This window comes from Pieris brassicae, chromosome 10, assembly GCF_905147105.1.
Source record: "Pieris brassicae chromosome 10, ilPieBrab1.1, whole genome shotgun sequence".
Lineage (NCBI taxonomy): Eukaryota > Metazoa > Arthropoda > Insecta > Lepidoptera > Pieridae > Pieris > Pieris brassicae.
In genome coordinates, this window is record NC_059674.1 from 161,319 (window position 1) to 179,279 (window position 17,961).

General features: G+C 38.4%; 1 protein-coding gene across 1 annotated transcript; it reads right to left on the reverse strand.

The window, feature by feature from the left end:
- Nucleotides 1–138: 138 nt before the first annotated feature.
- LOC123715496 (G1/S-specific cyclin-D3) lies at nucleotides 139–12,632 on the reverse strand. Its single transcript, XM_045670518.1, has 5 exons — nucleotides 12,303–12,632; nucleotides 10,361–10,582; nucleotides 5,568–5,733; nucleotides 2,219–2,340; nucleotides 139–2,141 (listed from the first exon to the last, which is right to left on the reverse strand). The coding sequence occupies exons 1-5, from the start codon at nucleotides 12,522–12,524 to the stop codon at nucleotides 1,962–1,964; spliced, it is 912 nt and encodes a 303-aa protein (XP_045526474.1). The 5' UTR covers nucleotides 12,525–12,632; the 3' UTR covers nucleotides 139–1,961.
- Between the last annotated feature and the right edge of the window lie 5,329 nt (nucleotides 12,633–17,961).

A 17,961-nucleotide genomic window follows, 5' to 3' on the forward strand; every position in this document is an offset into this window, starting at 1 on the left:
TTGCTTGAAATTACCATGAGGTGGATGGTGGATGTTGGATGGAGTGTCATAAAAACTATTAATTAATGGCAATTGAATTTTTGAAACCGTCACGAGACCAAGCGTGGGCACTACACGATTAGAAAAATGAAAGAAAAGTTAATTTTGAACATTTTTATTGCAGATTTTTATTATCTACAACATATTAAAGTCAACGAACGTTTATTACAGATAATATACTTAAAAATACATCACAAAATCAAATCAGTGTCAAACCACATTCAGCTTAGAAATATTCAATGTGCGCAAATTTTTAAGATCACGTCAGTCGTGAGACTACTTCCACGTTCAGTACTTATTGCTTAATATATTCCTCGAACTTATAATCTAAACTAAAAGCTTAAAGCCTATCCAAAGCCAAAAGCAAAAATAAATCTAGGTCAAGACTAAGCGAATCGTTTCCCCAGTTTCACAAATAATATAATACTAAGATATAAAAGCTGTTATTCTGTGAAACGATATATTCGTTATGTTAGGTCGCTCATTAATATCGATTATAAGGAATACTTAATAGTCATTTCACTTATGGCACCAAATGCTTAGAGCAAATATACTTTATATGTACAGTTTCATATTTACAAAGTTAACCCATTAAAATAGAGAAAATGTTAAAGTAGAGACCTATCAAAAATATAAGTGAGCCGTGCTGCGGCTCCATTCGAAGCTTACAATATGGAAGACGTTGGACAAAATTATTCAAAATAACTAATTCTTTTAAATGCACACGACTTATAGCAATCTTAAAGTTAGCTAACTACGCCACCCGTACTTACACACAATAAAATCTAGTATAATATCTGTGGAATCTATCACATTTTAAAGTTAAACTTAAATCTAGAACAGATTAGAACCATTAAGTACGAAAACCTAGTTCTAATATCTCATGCCGCGTGTTTAACCATTTCCAAAGTCAAAGTATTAGGAACAATATTGTATGGAAACACTAAATCTAATATATTCTATTAATAATAATTGAATCACAATTCTTTTATTTCAGATTTTGCTTATATTACCTTACAACAGAACATAGTACTCCTACGTTAACATATTATGACTGGAAGTGACTATGAAATCAAGTTTAAACTGTTAGTTAAACTATCACATTATATATTAGGCACTTAAAACTACTTGTTGGTTCAGTGTCATAAAGGAACAACGATTCTGAACAATTTAAGAACTATCTTTATTTTGTCGTCTTATAAATAATATAACTTTCATGTAGCCCTTGTCCTTCTACTATGATATATCAAATAATCTATATATATATATACTGTATATTAATAGCAAGTGTATGTAATGTATTTTAAATCTTGAATATAATATTTAAAGTTGCCACTTTCAAGCGTAACAAATTGCTTTCCCCCGATATACTTTTACTGTTATTTGGGAAGAATATAATAATATATGTCTGCAATACGAAATACTTCATTAAGTGGATCTCGTATGTTCTCTCTACGAAGAATTAACTTTGGTCCCGTGACTTTTGATGTAACAATTTCGTTATAATTGTTAGTTAGATTAGATAGTTTGATTATCTATTAGCAAAACCTTATATAAAATAATAAATGTATCGTATTATCGTTTCAGGCGATAATGAAAATTGTTTCCTATAAATAAAGAGGTAGATCGTAATTTCAAGATACCTATTATGAACTAAGAGAAAATTGTATCGGTGATTAATATCCTCCGATATTTTACAAGAAGCACAAAGGGCCAAACGACGTCAACTATTAAGATAAACTTCGTTCTTAAATTAACATTATACACGATAAGTAGTAGGTACTTATGTTAGACACATTGTCAGTCTTGGTATCAGTCCTCGATCACGGAAACACCGTTCAAATGTTCTAGTTTATAGTATTTTCGTACTGCACCGAAGTTAAAGCGACGGCCCACGATTGTATTTACTCGGGGCCACAATTTCAGAAGTGGACATCTCTGACGTCGGTGGGTGTGGCAGCGTTATTGTGGGGCTTGTCTTGGGTCGGAGGAGGCGTCCAGCCTGACGCCTCCCGGCTCTGTCCGTTTGGGACAGACACTACACGTTCAATCAAACCCTGCACCAGCTCCTCAATTTGCTCCAGGCATGTTTGTAAGCAGTCCTGATGAGAGACAGATCGTTAGACAATAGCCAATTGTGATTATATTTAATGAAGTTGTGCGGTGTAAATGAACTTACCAAGTCGATGCCTGTCAGTTCATGTAATCGAGGCAGGTGGCCGTCCAATTCCAGGCCTCGCAAAGCAGCCGCAATGCTGCACGCCGCAAGTGTGCTGGCCGAGTATAACGTGAACTCGTAATCTGAAACAAAAAATATTTATAAATATAATATATACATAAATTCGTTTTAAACTTTGATATTTGAAGGATACAAGTGGTTCGTAAAGACTTCAGACTTACAAAATCTTGCGTAGACAAAATGGCGCATTATTAAAGTACATACTAAAATTGTTGCTTTTGATTGAAGTAACAAACGAGCACTCTACCGAGCGATATCAGTATAGAACCGGGTCAGAATGCTTACACAGTAAATGTAGGTACCTAAAAGCGGATGTGGAACAAAGTAACGAGCGTCAAGTACTTATGTCATAAATAATAATAATAATTGCGTATTTTGCGGGTTTCCCAGCTACGTGGTGGTTCGCGACAAAGTCAACGTATTAGCGGAGTAGCCCTGGTGGCACAAAGGAAAGGGGTATCGCCTAATGGAATACGTCCCTCTCCTTCCCGCAGGTTGTTGGTCTCTGTCTGGAGAGTACAGTCTCAAAGGAGCCGGCAACCGCCCTCGCGGCCGCATTCCTACGCTGTACCTGCGCAACCGATTTACTGGAATATTTCTCACGAGCTTGCATGGCATAATATTATTTTATTTACAATATATCCTGCCAAAAAGGCATCAACACGGTCGAGTTCGTAAAATAATAATAATAATGAAGCTAATTTTAATTTAATTAAGAACAGACTTGTGTTCATTATCATTTCCTCAGACGCAATTTATAGTATAATAAAACAAGAGGAAAACTTATTTGACCTTCAGCGATTTGTCAAATACTGCCTCTCAAAACGCATGCACTTCAATAACAAGAACAGTCCACCATTTATTTGGAGCGGGATTATTCAAAAACGGTGATCAAAAAGAAGTTAAAAAAAATATCTATTGGGGCATTGTGGACACGCGGCGCACCGTAGTCTCAAATTCTGAAAAGTATGAGAACGTATACAATAGAGACAGAGCATCCGAGGGCACTCCATTCACGATTAAGTATATTCCTTTATATCGAACGACGTATGGTTACCGAACACTCTTTCAGCATCGTTTAAAGGATTTTTTAATTCGTATGGCGGCGGAGTCGAGATAAAGGCTCTGAAGGAAGGAACAAAACGAAGATAGCAAACAACGAGAGCGGCCGCTTACTCGAAGTATTTGCATAATCTGATGTTAATCAAACATTGAAGCCCTACCGCTTTGCAGTTCGACCCGCGGACCGGTCTCACGACCAGATACCTCCAGCTTAAGGGACCTTACGGAGTCTTGTTATCAATAATTTTGTAATCCAAACGAGAGACGTGACATTGAAGTACCCGAGTCCGCTAAGCAAATTTGGCAACGACTCGATTATGTCATGAGCGACAAGATCGTCTAACATCCTTTGTACGTGTATGGCGATAGCGAGAGACATCGTTCCGTTCTGATGTTCAATGTCTAAGTATTTGAGAGGTGAACGTTCGCGCGAGGCCGTAGTAGGAGAACGAGAACAATTTATATACTTGTAGACCCAGAGCGTACACATTTAACACTGTTTCCGCCTTCAACGAATGACGAAATCAAGTCACGATGCTGTGAGACTAGTCATTATTTAGATGCTCCTAAATAATCTAGCTAACATAAGGTTTGTTACGGTCAATGAATGCATTAAGCACTATTAATTCTGTAGCTAAGATGAAACGAATAAAAGTAACTTGTTTCGTAAAGTATGTCTGTGTGTGTCAGCACTAAAATAATCCATTACAAATTTAATATCCCGGCAAGTTATGACTGCACTGAGTAAATTGTGCCATTCGTATAATGATACATAATGCGGGCTCGCTCGATACCGTGGAGTGTAACTACTAACTACCACTCATGCAGGGCAGTCGCCGCCACTTAACCTCCTGTACTATACATATACCATAGACCTTGAAAGCGTTTGAAAACGAAAGTTCTAAGTACAATAAGACTGCAGTCAATTCATTACTTCTCTATGTACGGTGCAAAATTCTAACAGTTTATAAACCGCAATTGGTGAAGTAATCTTAGCGATTTCGTAATGAGCGATTCATTTTTTTTTACATTAATAAGGTGTACTTCATACCGTTACTGTCACGTGTAAGAGTGATATTTTTCCGCTAATAAAGCATTGTATTGGGAATGATAATCTACAGCCTGACAAGCGCGAGATGATACCCAAGGAGCATGTAAAATAAAAGAGTTAAAGCGTGAACTTGGCCAAAAAAACCACAAGGCGGCGGCGGCAAACAACAAAAACCGTTGCATAAAAACATATGATCCGCCGAGGGGTGCGCGGGGAGCGGGCAGTCCCGAGGCGTGCTGGAATGCGATCAGGCGAGCCGCGTGGGAGGTGCTGGCCCCACACGCGCCCTCACTCTAACCCTCACTGTAAACAAACCTATTCACATCTCGGCAGCATCCCGAACCTTTCTAAAGAAGCCAACAAAAATCTGCACGCAACGTTCTAGCCCAACTATTCTTGGCTTAAAAATCTATATCGTATACCGTGATGCCACGAATTAAGTACCTACAACAAATCACAAGCATAATACTTACGACCCGTAATCGCATATAACGTGACTGCGGCCTATATCAGTTGACTATCTGTTCCAACAATTGTTGATAGCCCGAGATAGCGTGTAACTGCATCGTGGCTTTGCCGTGAGAGCCATTTCATTGAATAGGTTTAAATATAATTGCGCGCTATCTGACGTAAGGCATGAATATGCATCTGGGCCTTATTCCGGTTTGAGGCATAGTGCTCGTTCTCTATTCATTTGTCGTTAGGTTCAGTGACACGTGACATCCACATGACAGACACCGCGAGCTAGGAACGGTGAATATTCAAGCGACTGCGCAACCATCGTGACATGACCTGATCGCTGATATTGCGAACGAGGCGCTAATTACAGATGTGTCGCTTACACTGCTTTGTTATTACTTTCAGTATTTGCTCAAGCGTGTAAGACAAAAGCTATAATAACTGGGTACAAATTAGCCAACATAACAATATTACAATAATCATAATTATTAAATTCAGCGTTACAAAAAATGTATAGATTTACATATCAACTATGTAATTAATTTAGTTACTTATAACAGTATCCTCCAAACAGCCTATTAAGTGTTAATGAGGGTTCGTTAAATACATTGACTACGTTCGCGGTTTTGCGCTGATAATAACTAACCGTATTTAGAACTCGAGATGTATTATATATTTATTGTTATATAAGACGTTATGTAAAGAAAGAAAGCTCACCTCGCACAGCTACCGTGATGAAGGTCTGGGCGTGCCTCTGCACCATTTCACTGGTGACACGTCCACCTCGGAGTGGCAGTCGTGATATCAGGAGTGGCAGAAAATCGTGAGCCGTCACTCCTGCGACGTCCCATTTCAGTTTCGACAGCACAAGCAATTCCCAGCTCTGTTGACAAAATATATAAAATACACTTAGTGGAATGCTAAATAATGCCTACTATTACGAACTAAAAATCACCATTACATTTGTTATCTGTGCAGGCACAAAACTGCTAAGTGACAGAAAAATGAAGATTAGCTTAGATTTATTATAAAAATAATTCCAAACCGACCGAACGCAAAGAACTGCTTATTGGCTAGTATAATAATGCTGCATTCCACTCGTTACATCCGCTGCATAATCGTAAACACGCCGAGTTTCGCTCGACTTCCCGGAACGGAACGTAGGTAGTCCCCCAACACATTGTTAAGCTCAATAAAAATTAATATACTATTCGATAATTTTCACTTCGGCCTTTACCAGCAGTACTAGATTTGCTCAATTCCCCTCCTGGCTATAAACTCTTAATCTGAAACTTTGTCAAGATTCTTTTGCTGACCTACATTAATTAATAAGTGCCGTGATAAGGACGACCTTTGGACAAGTTTGCGATATGAATGGTGAGTTTTATGAATAACTTGATTATTTGGTGCTCACACACACACGTTCACATGTCAGCGATGCATGGCCGTTAACAGATAATACTCGATGTTTACATAACTCAAACGATGGGGTCGTCCAGGCCGACAAACGTTTGCTTTTTTTCAACTAAACAAATATATTCCGAACATCGATAAGGATAGAGTCGAGATTAGTCTGCGGCTCGAGTGAACTTGAGGCCTGTTGGTACTTGATATTCAGTGCTTGTGAATGAATGAGGCTCATCATCACTGGAAGTCGCACGATATGTGATCTCGTCTCGGTGTGCGTCAACTAACCGTGCGGTCTAAGTAATCCGGTTAATGTGAAGCATATAATAATGGCTCATAATGCTTTGGAAACTAAAAAGAACAGGTGAGCGAAAGTGGTTAACGATGGTGGTATGCGGGTCGACCGCGGTCTCAATGGCTCCGTCTCCCGCCTCGCTGTCATTGAAAAGCTTCGGAAACAATGCGCTCGTAAAGAATTTACCGCAGACACCACCTGATACACCGTGCGGATGTGCCGATTGCGTTACTTAAGAACGAAGATCCGAAAACACGGCGCACGGGTCTCAGCGATCGTGTGAAAGCACAAATAGAACTCGAGACGTCTGGAATGCGGCTCATAAATTTCCAAGTCGGTGTTCATTAGAAGCTTGCGCGGTAGCAGTTATCGAGGCACGTTACAGCCAATAAAGCGAGCTATGCAAACAGCCCTCGTCGCGCCCGCGACACTCGCTGAATTCCATTCCTGTTCCCATGCTTCGTCCGATTTCATCGAGCTCTACACACAACCAATAACATTTCAATAGTTGTGCCGGACTACGCTCCGTTCCTACCTAAATGAATCGTCGTATTAACAAATGATTATTCCGAGAGTTCCCTATGACCAAACTGTATAGGCAATGGACGGCGTTTTGGTCGGAAGCTTTGCATGTTGAATACTAAAGTTACCTCGAGTATGCAAAACGTGATACGCATTCTTTTACACAGCTACAGTGAAGCTAACGTAATACGTTATCACAGCACATTCCTGTAAAGTGATGGTGAGCGATTGCGAAATCATTACGTGCGGCTTATTTCACTTATTTGCACATTAAAACGAACGTTAAGTCCGATCGTAAATCTTAAATCATGTATGTGACGAAGAACTTACGAAACTACTTACGACTTTTCTAAATATTTCATAATAATATTAAGTTATCTTTATTAATTTTCAAAGAAGTAGTTTTACCAATTTTAACCGCAACGTCTTCGTCTCTGCCCCATTGTCTGTGCCCGCATAGAATGTGTTTTACTTAGAACAAAATGCTATTTATTACTGTTGCTTTTAGAGGTATCATGTCTATTATGCTTGTCATAATGTAGAAAAATAAATTGTAATTTATTATATATAGTTTACCTATTCGGTAATGAAAGTCAACAATGGAAGCAATTTAAGTACTCTTTAATTTAGTTATCGTCATCAAATAATAACTATAATTATTATTGACAGTTTATTTCTTTTTAAGATATAAATAGAACTTATGTATTTATATTTATTTGTGTTAGTATGGTGATAATATGAGTTATTCTGGCAGTCGTGGAGGTTTCTTTGGCAAGCACCAAGGAGCCGATCGTTGGAATGCGACTCGCCCAACCCCCTTCGCCCCTCTCACCCGAGAATAACGACTGCTCTCGTGGGAAACAATAGTAAGAAAGTACGAGCCAAATTGAACAAGGAAACCCGTTTGATAACGCCTAACGTGCCTTAAAATATTGATTTAAAATGGCATCGTCTAGCCTACACAGATGGGTTGTCTTAGCAATGCTCATTAGTGGGGAAAACAAGCGTAACCGAGCCGTGAGATCTGCAAATAAGTGTGGTTTTCTCCTTCCTGGTAAACTAAGCTTTTGTAACTCGTGAGCAGTATTTATGAAATGAAAAAAAATAAAAACCCAGGCGCGTCATTCAATACAGACGGGAACAAGTTATTGGATTTTCTTTGAGCGGTGCCTAAAAAGAAAATTCAATCAAGAATACGGCCTTATTCTTCAATTATAATAAGCGTTTACAGTGGATGTGAGAACGCGCAGGTTTTATGATCGTGCCGAGGCGGTGTTTGTGATTCGTGAACCCTGCATTACAGCTGTCTCATCGCTCTTTTTGCTTTGCTACGCTCACCTACCTCGGCGAGCTTGATAACCCGACCGAGAAATGCCGCTCTATGTATCCAATACATGGGTTGAAAAATAAAATTCCGTTAAGTAATCAATAATTTTAACTCATAATGCTTCGATTTATGTTAATTGTTTTCTGGGTAGTCTAAGAATTTCCATAATAATGATGTTTAATATTAATTGCCGGCGCATCCGCTGTTCTAGACACCCGCAATTCGTTTCACTTGGATAATCCATTGTAAACGATCATAATATCATATTCAACCGGTGTGACGGGTACCGCCTTTAACCGATATAAGAATATTGGGATACCTACTTTCATACCTACATTCAAACATTTAAAACTATCAGAAAATCGTTAATTGATTCATGTGCAGGTTAAAAAATATATCAATTATCAGTTTTATATTTTCCTTAGGCTCTACGAAATGTCGTAGTTGGTCTACGAAAATGCTACGCATCTAACGACTAAGTTTGGAACAATTAAAACTCAATTTAATTATTGCTTTTGTAATTGTATATGATTTGTGTGTATACACACAAAACTTATCATTACTGTTTACAATTCCGTAACCGCGTTTCTTTGATAAAGCATTTATTTCAATTGGATAATTGGTAGGTTCAAACTGTAACGGTAACTGTTCAAACAACAACATACACAACGTATTGAATAAATGATTCGATATACAGAGACTAAAACAATGAAAGAAATATTAGCTTCCAAGCTATGTTAAGAGAAATATAGAAGTGCGTCGGCAATGTATTTTAATTCTTCAAGGTCGTTTAGAATAGCATTAACGATTGTCATTCGCATATCGAAAACCTTTGGGAAGCAGCTCGTGGGATCGTCAGACAAGGCAAGTCGCGTTCGCGCCGTGAGAAAAAACAAGCGGCATGCTTCGTCTGTAATTGGTCTGATTGAAACGCGGCTCTCGTTCGGCGGTTCCAAGAAGGCTGCCGGCTCGTTAGGGGACACTGTGCGGGACCCCTCCTCCCAGACCTCACGCCGCATTCCTCCGATTTTGGGCCTAGCTTTTTCCATCGACCGGCGGAATGGTGTAATTCGATTTTTATGTAATAGTCCAAGCAGAAACTAATGCAAGTAGTAAAAGCACCGCCAGGTATCAGGGTAAATAATCAAGGAATGCGTTCAAAACAAACGAACTCGATTGTATGACGCCAAAAGATGCGGCGTGCACTTATTATCTACGGGAGGACGGGGCTCCGACGGGTGGCCGCCCGAATTGCATTGCATATCACTCGTAATATATTCAACATATTATATGTAGCGACATTTTGTTCTTTTTAGATTTATCATTCGCTTAGTATGATTAGTTTAGTTCAAAATGTTGTAGTATTATTGAAGAAACGTTGGTACCACAAAAACCATTATGGTAAAATTACATTTTGACTCGCCGGTAAGCCGTTATGTGTAAAATGTATTATTGCGTTATGAAATCAAAAATATATTAAAAGATTGAGCTTTTCAAATATCCAGCTTCTAAAGTACATTTAACACGCAGGGCAAACGAATGAATAATTTTATTTACTTTACATAAAATTAATACTAAATCTACGATCAAAAAGTTAATCGTTAGTGAGCAAAGACCGTAATTAGGCATAATTTAACCAACTTTTATTATGACTCGAAATTGACAATAAATTTACTTTAAGCATTACAACGAAAAGTAGGTACCTACTTCGTTACAATGTTACATGTCACTTAATCACGTAACTTGCCTCGCCCTAACTCCTATGTGTATAATAACTAGATTGATAACACAACTTCCGCCGCAGAAAGCCAACAATAATGTAAATTACTTACGAATGTGATAAGTTTTGGAACAACTCGAACGTCATATCATTTTTAATACAATCTGAATTGCATTCGGTTATTTATGATAAGATCATACGAAGAGGTCATATCGCAACATTTCAATGATAAAACTTACGCATAAATCCGAAATCGTAATGCTGTTTGCCGTGTAGAAGACCAGTAAATCTGCAGGGAGGCCTCGCGAACTTGGTTCCCGTAGCTTGGACGCTAGCAGCAAACAGGCCGTGCCCAGTAGTTGGAGCTGACTTTTCCCAACCGTGCAGGTACTAAGGAAGCGATCTAGGTAGGACATCGCCAGTGTAAACACCTCTTCCTGACAGTTTTGATCTTCGCAGACCTGAAATAACGATACGGTTCAGTACATTTGATTCAGTCGGCACCACGACGCCGCACCTCGCTTTTATCAAAGTGAATTCCTGATAACCTATATATTCCATAACATTGTAATTCACACTAAGTGCGATAAATGAGCCTCGTGCTTTCATGTGCTCTTGTCGAAGCGGGTCTCTTTGTTGCTTTCCAAAGAACTAACGGTCAAATGTATATTAAGTAATTAAACAGTTCTTCCGCAGTCGTGTTAATACTGCCCAGTGGACTCTCCACCATGCAGTATGTACTTAAAAGGAGAGAGTGAAGCGAAGTGCAATGATCTACTTAGTAAATAGAGAACGTCACGAGAGACGCGAGTTGGTCGCGCATAGTTTCGCACGGTGTAATCCGAAACACGGATGCATCCACAGTGGGACCGGCAAGAGGCACGCTCAGCTGATGGTCCCACGCTCGACTCTGTCAGCTGATTAACTCATAGCTCAGCAGAACGGGCCATTGTTCTGTTAAAAGATTACTGGTTGCGAATACTTCATCATCATTACGTTGTTAGTTTTTGTGGCGTTTGTTAATCACATTGTATATAATACGTATAGAAACAATAAGTGTAATATTACTTTGATCGACTCATTTAAACGTTAGCAGCAGGAAAATATTACATTATAATTCTACATACCTAAGTATGTAACATGATGAAATCTACCTAAAAACGTTTGGTTTGCAGCATGATGTAAGGCTAACTAGAGACTATGAAATGTCATTGCCCTTTCGGGTGGTGTTTTTCGGCAGGGTTTCTTGTAATTTGGTATGCGACAGGTTTAACGTATAAATGGTGGGCATAATGTGTCGGCAAACTTGGTAAAGTGGCAACGAGGCGCATGCGTCGGCAGCGCAGGGTGACGTCAGCGCCCGCGCCGCTCCCACGTGGCCGAGCTCGAATTTACAGCTGACTGATCTCATAACATTTTGGTTAACATTATCCGGTATGTATCTGATCTTTCAAAGCAGAACCTATCTTCATAAACCCCATTTAATCGCATACGCAAAATCTGCATAATCAATGCAAATCAAATATTGTGAAATGGACAATAAAATATAATGTTACAATGTGTAAATGTATGAGACGTGTAGAGTTCTCTAGCGATAGATAAAAGCGCGTCCGGCGTCAGCTGTGTGCGTGTCAAAATCAGCTGATTATTCAAATAGAACGAGCGCTCGCATCGGTCGGCGACCGCGGCGTTCCGCCCCGCCGGCCGGCAGGGCCCCTCGCGCAATCAACAGACACCAAGCAGTTAGCACTACATTCCGAATCACTACTTTGTTATAACATAATGCTACCAATCGCAACACAGTAAAATACTTCATTTGATATTTTGAATTGAGTTTCTAATCAGATTCCTATTCGAACGTTATAAACATGATCAGCTGATCATGTAAACAATGACGATAGTGGTGTAGCAATCGCTAGCATATTTGAAATAGTTTGACCACAATGATTGTAATCATGGCATATTAGGCTTAACCTTACCCAGAGGAAAATGCACAAGATTTTCTAGACCACGTTTCTATCATACACTCGGTTAACGAATCATAATATTCCCATACACCTAGACGTATGAATCGTTTGACACCGGCGGCAGGTGAGCGCTTACGCAGACACTGAGGTACCTACACGTGGCCGAGTGGTTAGCAGATCGACAAGATGGCGAACGAGTGGGCCCTGAGCTCACCTCTAACATCCACTCGGCGACCACTCGGCGCATATGAGGGGTGATCTCGGTCTGCACGGTGCCGAAGTAATTGGCGGTGACGGCGTAGCGCTCCTCGGTTCGCAATAGGTTGTCCAGCACGCGCCGGCGCAGCAGCACGGGATCGGCGGCGGCGGCGGGCGTCGGCCCGGCCTTCGCCCGCTCGCTGCCGGGACTCACGCGTTCCGCGCACAACAGCTCCATGCTACACCGCACAGCGGCTTATCTAGGGCTCGAGTTTCCTCGCGGAGTCGTGTCGAGAACAGCTGATTGAGCGCGCGAGTGCGGTCGTGCGAGTTGCGGTGCGACGACGGCGACAGCCCGAGTCACAATGAGTGGCCGCCGGCGGAGCGACCGACCGGCCGCCGAACATATGATCGGCGGGGCGAGGGGAGGGGCGCGCCCGGCCCGTGAGGCCCGCACGCAGGTTTCTCCCGATTCGACGCTCGAATAATAAAACATAACACGTTTTCTTGCTCTCTCGTGTTCTATCCCGATTCTTGCTTCTCGTTCTATTATTTACAAAATGGAATGAATTCCACGAGCTGATAAAATATCCGACGTAACTTTAAAAGCACCATTATTATTTTATTATATGTATTTACCTCTTTAGTATTGATTTACCTACACAATGAAAGGCGAGAGATACGAGAGAAAATGATATTAATTTTTCCTAACTAGATTATTAAAATTAACTATCGATTAAGTTCCCCAAAGTGTATAATAATCATATATGCATCAACCGCCTTTACTATAAATGACACTTACTAGTTGCTTACCTAGGTAAAATATTTAAAACTCCTTGACATCAATAAAAAGCAGCCTACATTCATATAATACCTAGGTATTACAAATTAATGTAGTTGTATGTTAAACCAATTAGGAATTGCAATAGCAAAAGTCTCTTTTTGGCAATGGGGCGATAAACTTTATCAATCATCAGCGGCATGGCAAATGCGTACTAATTATACCAACTGGAACTGGCGATGGTGACAACGTAACGGCACAATAACAGCTTTTCTAGAATCCCATCATAACCTACCTTGATTGCTATTCAAAATTCATCTGTAGTGCTTACTGCTTTGAATAAATTACGTTGCATTTCACCCAAAACCTGAATAGATATTTCGTTAGAGGCAAAAAATGTTGCCTAATTTTTGACACGCAAGTCAACGGTCTAGCCTAAAATGTATAGTTGCTAAGTGAGTAGGATATGAACGATCTCGAAAAGTAAGTCTGGTTAAGTGTTTACTGCGTTAAAGAATTAAAATAAGTATTAGGTACCAAATTAGGTGTATCTTTTTGAAATATGAAGTACCCTTTTTAGCATTTGTTCCTCTAGGCATATAGCTATGTACCTATACATATAACATATAACTATATGAAAAAAAAACTTAATAAAACGACTCTTGCACAAACAACCACATCGGCCAACTGACTGAATATTTTGTAAAACCCATTTGGTAGTTTTACAAAATACAAACAAACATCTATCATGAATGTACATTTAAGAAACACCGTTCACTAATTACATATAGATTATACATATTATGTATTCGCACAAGTACTTAAGAAGACAATTTCATTAATTGCACTTTGGTAACTGAGAAGAGGAAGTAAAAAATGTATTTTATGTTTACTAACCAAAAGGAGAAACCAATCCTTATTTTATACGCCCCGTTGTCGGTTGTCGGTCCCAAACTGTTTTTCACAGAACCCATTTCGTGTACAGACTTTTGGAATAGTGATTGAGTATAATCCTCATTTGTTTCACTCTGAGCCTTTTTCAATGCTTACTTTTATAATAGATCATTCTGATTAATGAATTAACAAACTTGAATTAATAATTTGTCGATTCATGCCGTTGTAAAGGAATAATAGTAATTGTCTCTGACGGTAGAATATTTTGATGTAATATGTAAATTATTGCCTGATCGGGAGCGTAGGGCAATGAAAGACCGTTGATGCTTACGTAGGCATTAATGATTGGATTTTGTAATCTATAGTTGTGATATCTAAACCTTAATTCTTAATGATTGACTATGAGTAAGTTGAAAGTGTTTAGAGGAATCTTTGGATTGGGAAAAATTTATTCGAATAAATAATAAAAATATTAGTATTAAAGTATGAATGCTTTGTTTCTTTGATCACTTTTTTAATAGGTATAGTATTAAAAGTATTTTTTAGGTTTAAGGCATATGTATTGACTAGCGATGTTTACCGTACATGTTAAATTCGGACTTAGAAAGACATAGCTAGGGGTTGAACGCACAACAATTGGGTTGTGAGTCGATAAACCATTCGGTCAACGCTATACATATTATCATGCTTATTTCTTGAATTCGTGCACCACGCCTAAATGATGCATTAAGGAAAAACTAAATGATATTATTGTAGAACTTATCATAAACGCAATCGTTTTTGCCAAACAGCTGTGTCACCCAATTATTGCACATTCCATGCTTCAGTGTTTGATTAAATTCAACATATTAATATAATGTTTTTTGTGTTCTGGTGATGTGACATATTATTTTAATATCAGAGTCAATAAAAGTTAATATTTGGTGGATGCTCTTGCCGTCTAACAACATAATTTCTATCGTAGATTTGACTTTTATTGTTTCACTTCAACGTAGTCAACCTTACCTTACCTCGTCATACCAGGCCCATAGTCAGGGCCTTTAAATGGCCTAAACTCCAGAACGCAGGGCAACGTCATCACATAATGTAATTTTAATAATGAAGCTGATCAAATTCAACACAAACAGTTGCATCAGTTGGTGTATTGGTGTTATTCTCAAACGGTTTAATTTAATACACCTTTTTGACAACTAGCAGTAAATATCAATTTAGAATAAATTATATTTTTATTTAGAATAATATTCTTTGCATTTTGCTAAAACCAAAATGGTTTTTAAGGAAAAACCTGCCCTACAAAGTAAAATTCACACATTATATTAATTAGGGCCTTCTAGTTTTTACGAATATACTTATTTTATTTTTTCAATATATAATCTTTGACAGCATATAAAGCTTTTTCCTAAATTGATGACATATAAGTTTTATTTATTATTTGACCACAAAGGACCAGATGTGAATGCATCGAACGGTTACCTTTATTCATCATAATTAGCTTAGGCTGCTAAATAACCTTTTTGTTTTAATTCATGTAAAGGCGATCTTATAAAATAGGTAAATAGATGTAATTCTTTTTGAAAATCTTCTTAATGAGGGAAGCCAATTGGTATGTATTGTTTATTAAATCTGGGGTGAAATAACTTTAAATGAAATAAATAGCTGCAATTACAAACTGACTCTGCAACAATCAAGCCGTTTATGGACCTCTCAGTATACATTAACAAATCACTCTCGCGTCAGCAGCCTCGGCAAAGTAGCGTCTATATGTAGCCCAGGCCGTGCTTGGGTAGTCAATCTCGGAATGGTTGAGAGGGAGGGAGGGGAGGTTGAGCAATTCCACTCATTTGCTAATTTCACAAGAACAGACGATCATGGAGGAGTCAACAACAAAGGTGTGAAACTCCAGCGTGCTGCAAGACGAGCGTAGTTGGAATGATGAATCGGAATCACGTTGTGTAGTTGCAAGGACCATTCTCCGGTGTGCTATCTACACACGATACACACATAACATTAGGAGGGTCGAGACCCAACCCACTACATAGACTAGGTATAGGTTCATAACCAAAGCCAATAGCTCCACAACTGTTTAAGTAGCGAAAAAATCATTGATAATACGCCTAACGCAGAGTTTAAATAAACTTGTGGAATCGATTCAAACGCGATTTGTTTAACTAGTACTAATCATTGAGTTAATCAAAGCTAAAATTATTCTTTGTCCACCCGGCAAGCTCTGACTGCGGTATTCTTCGAATGGATGTTTAGAGAACTATATCGAAATTGCACACAAATACGTCGGGCGATTGCTATTGGAAGTACCAGGTCATTGGCAAGTTTTTCCGCAAAATTAAGACTATTGCCTGATAAAACATCGATAGTAAATTATCGTTCAAAAAGGTTTGTGTTTTCAAATAGACCACGCGGTGGAACTTTATTGTTACGCTACAATGCTTTAAACAGCTTACAATAGTTTACAAAACTGTTACATTGTCTTATTCTGAACGATCATAATTACGACTATTTTTAGACGGCTTAAGAAACTTAAGGAGGATCTTATCGATTTGATGCATTTGCGAATGAAATCGTTTTGAGACTGTATCTATTAGGGTACTACTCCATGGTCATTTCATTTAATTAATTAATTCCTTTTTTTAACAGAAGAAGAAGCGGAAGACATCAAATTTTATAATCTTCAGGTACTTGCGCTTAGTATTGATGTATTGTTGTTTCACAGGTCGTAAAACTTTTTGAATTTACTTGTTTCGGACAGATTTTTTTCTATTGACGAAACGAGATTCCGAGACAAATTAGCAAAAGTACACTAAACGTACTATTTTCGAATGAATTGTTCGAACGGTGCCGGCAACATTCCATTTACCGCGTTCCAAGCTCCAAGTCGCATATTCTGAGAAAAAGTGACGTCTCTCTCGCACTAAGCATTCCACTTTATTGCATGTGTTTTGGAATCCTGCTCATTGTTTTCGTTCAAGCTCATTTCAATAGCGCAGAAAGATTTCAAAAGATCCGGTCAAAGGTCTTCACTCTAGAAATTATTATGTTCAATTCTCTTGTTTTAAGGCAAATTCCAATTAGTTGAATATTAACGTCCTTAATTCACGGCGTAAGCCCCAGATAGAAAACAAAATATTAACAAATTTAGCTTTATAAGTACGAGCCAAGGCAGCTTCGCCTGGCACAATGTTTTATTATAAATTGTAAAGTTCAAAATTTCTTCTTTAATATTATTAAAGAAGGTTATTAATTATTCAAGAAAATATAAAAGGTTATTTGGGATTTAGGTTTATCATCAGCTCATGATTTTAAAATATCTGCATTGTTATCAATACTGCACCAATATGCATATGCATATACAATGCATAATAACGAATACGTTATCATTGCTCTCATTAATATAAGCAGCCCCCAAATTGAAGGCATATAACAAAGCAGAACTATATAATGCGGTGATGTACCATTTTCGATGGATTGTCTTATCGTAATAGGCTATGGTTACTCTACAGGATATACCAGACATATCCGTTAAAGTGTGTGAGGTCTCAGACATCAATTCTCAAACGCTGTCGGAACAGTTACTCAACAAAGATGATTATCTATTAAGTTTATTGGTCTTATCCTGACAAAATAACATAAGTTGTGGTTTGTCCCAATTGATTAAAAATCTACAATTATAACTTCAAAAGTTTCTAATCTAGAAAAGCACTGATATTCCACACTTGACGGTATCCGATATCTTCAAGCTTATCTGCTTAATGACAACCTGCTCATCTCCAATTTGAAAGTAGATTACAGTTAATCGAATGAGACATTTTTACATTAATTTACGGAAGAAGAGTTGGACCAATATTATTTTAATCATTAAGAAATGCGAACTTTCCTTTTGGATCGTAGTCAAAATATATTTATTTATCCAGTCAACTCATTGCACACTTCCGAACTTCAAACGGACGCAGAACGAATGAGAAGAACTGGCTAGATTTATTTTAAA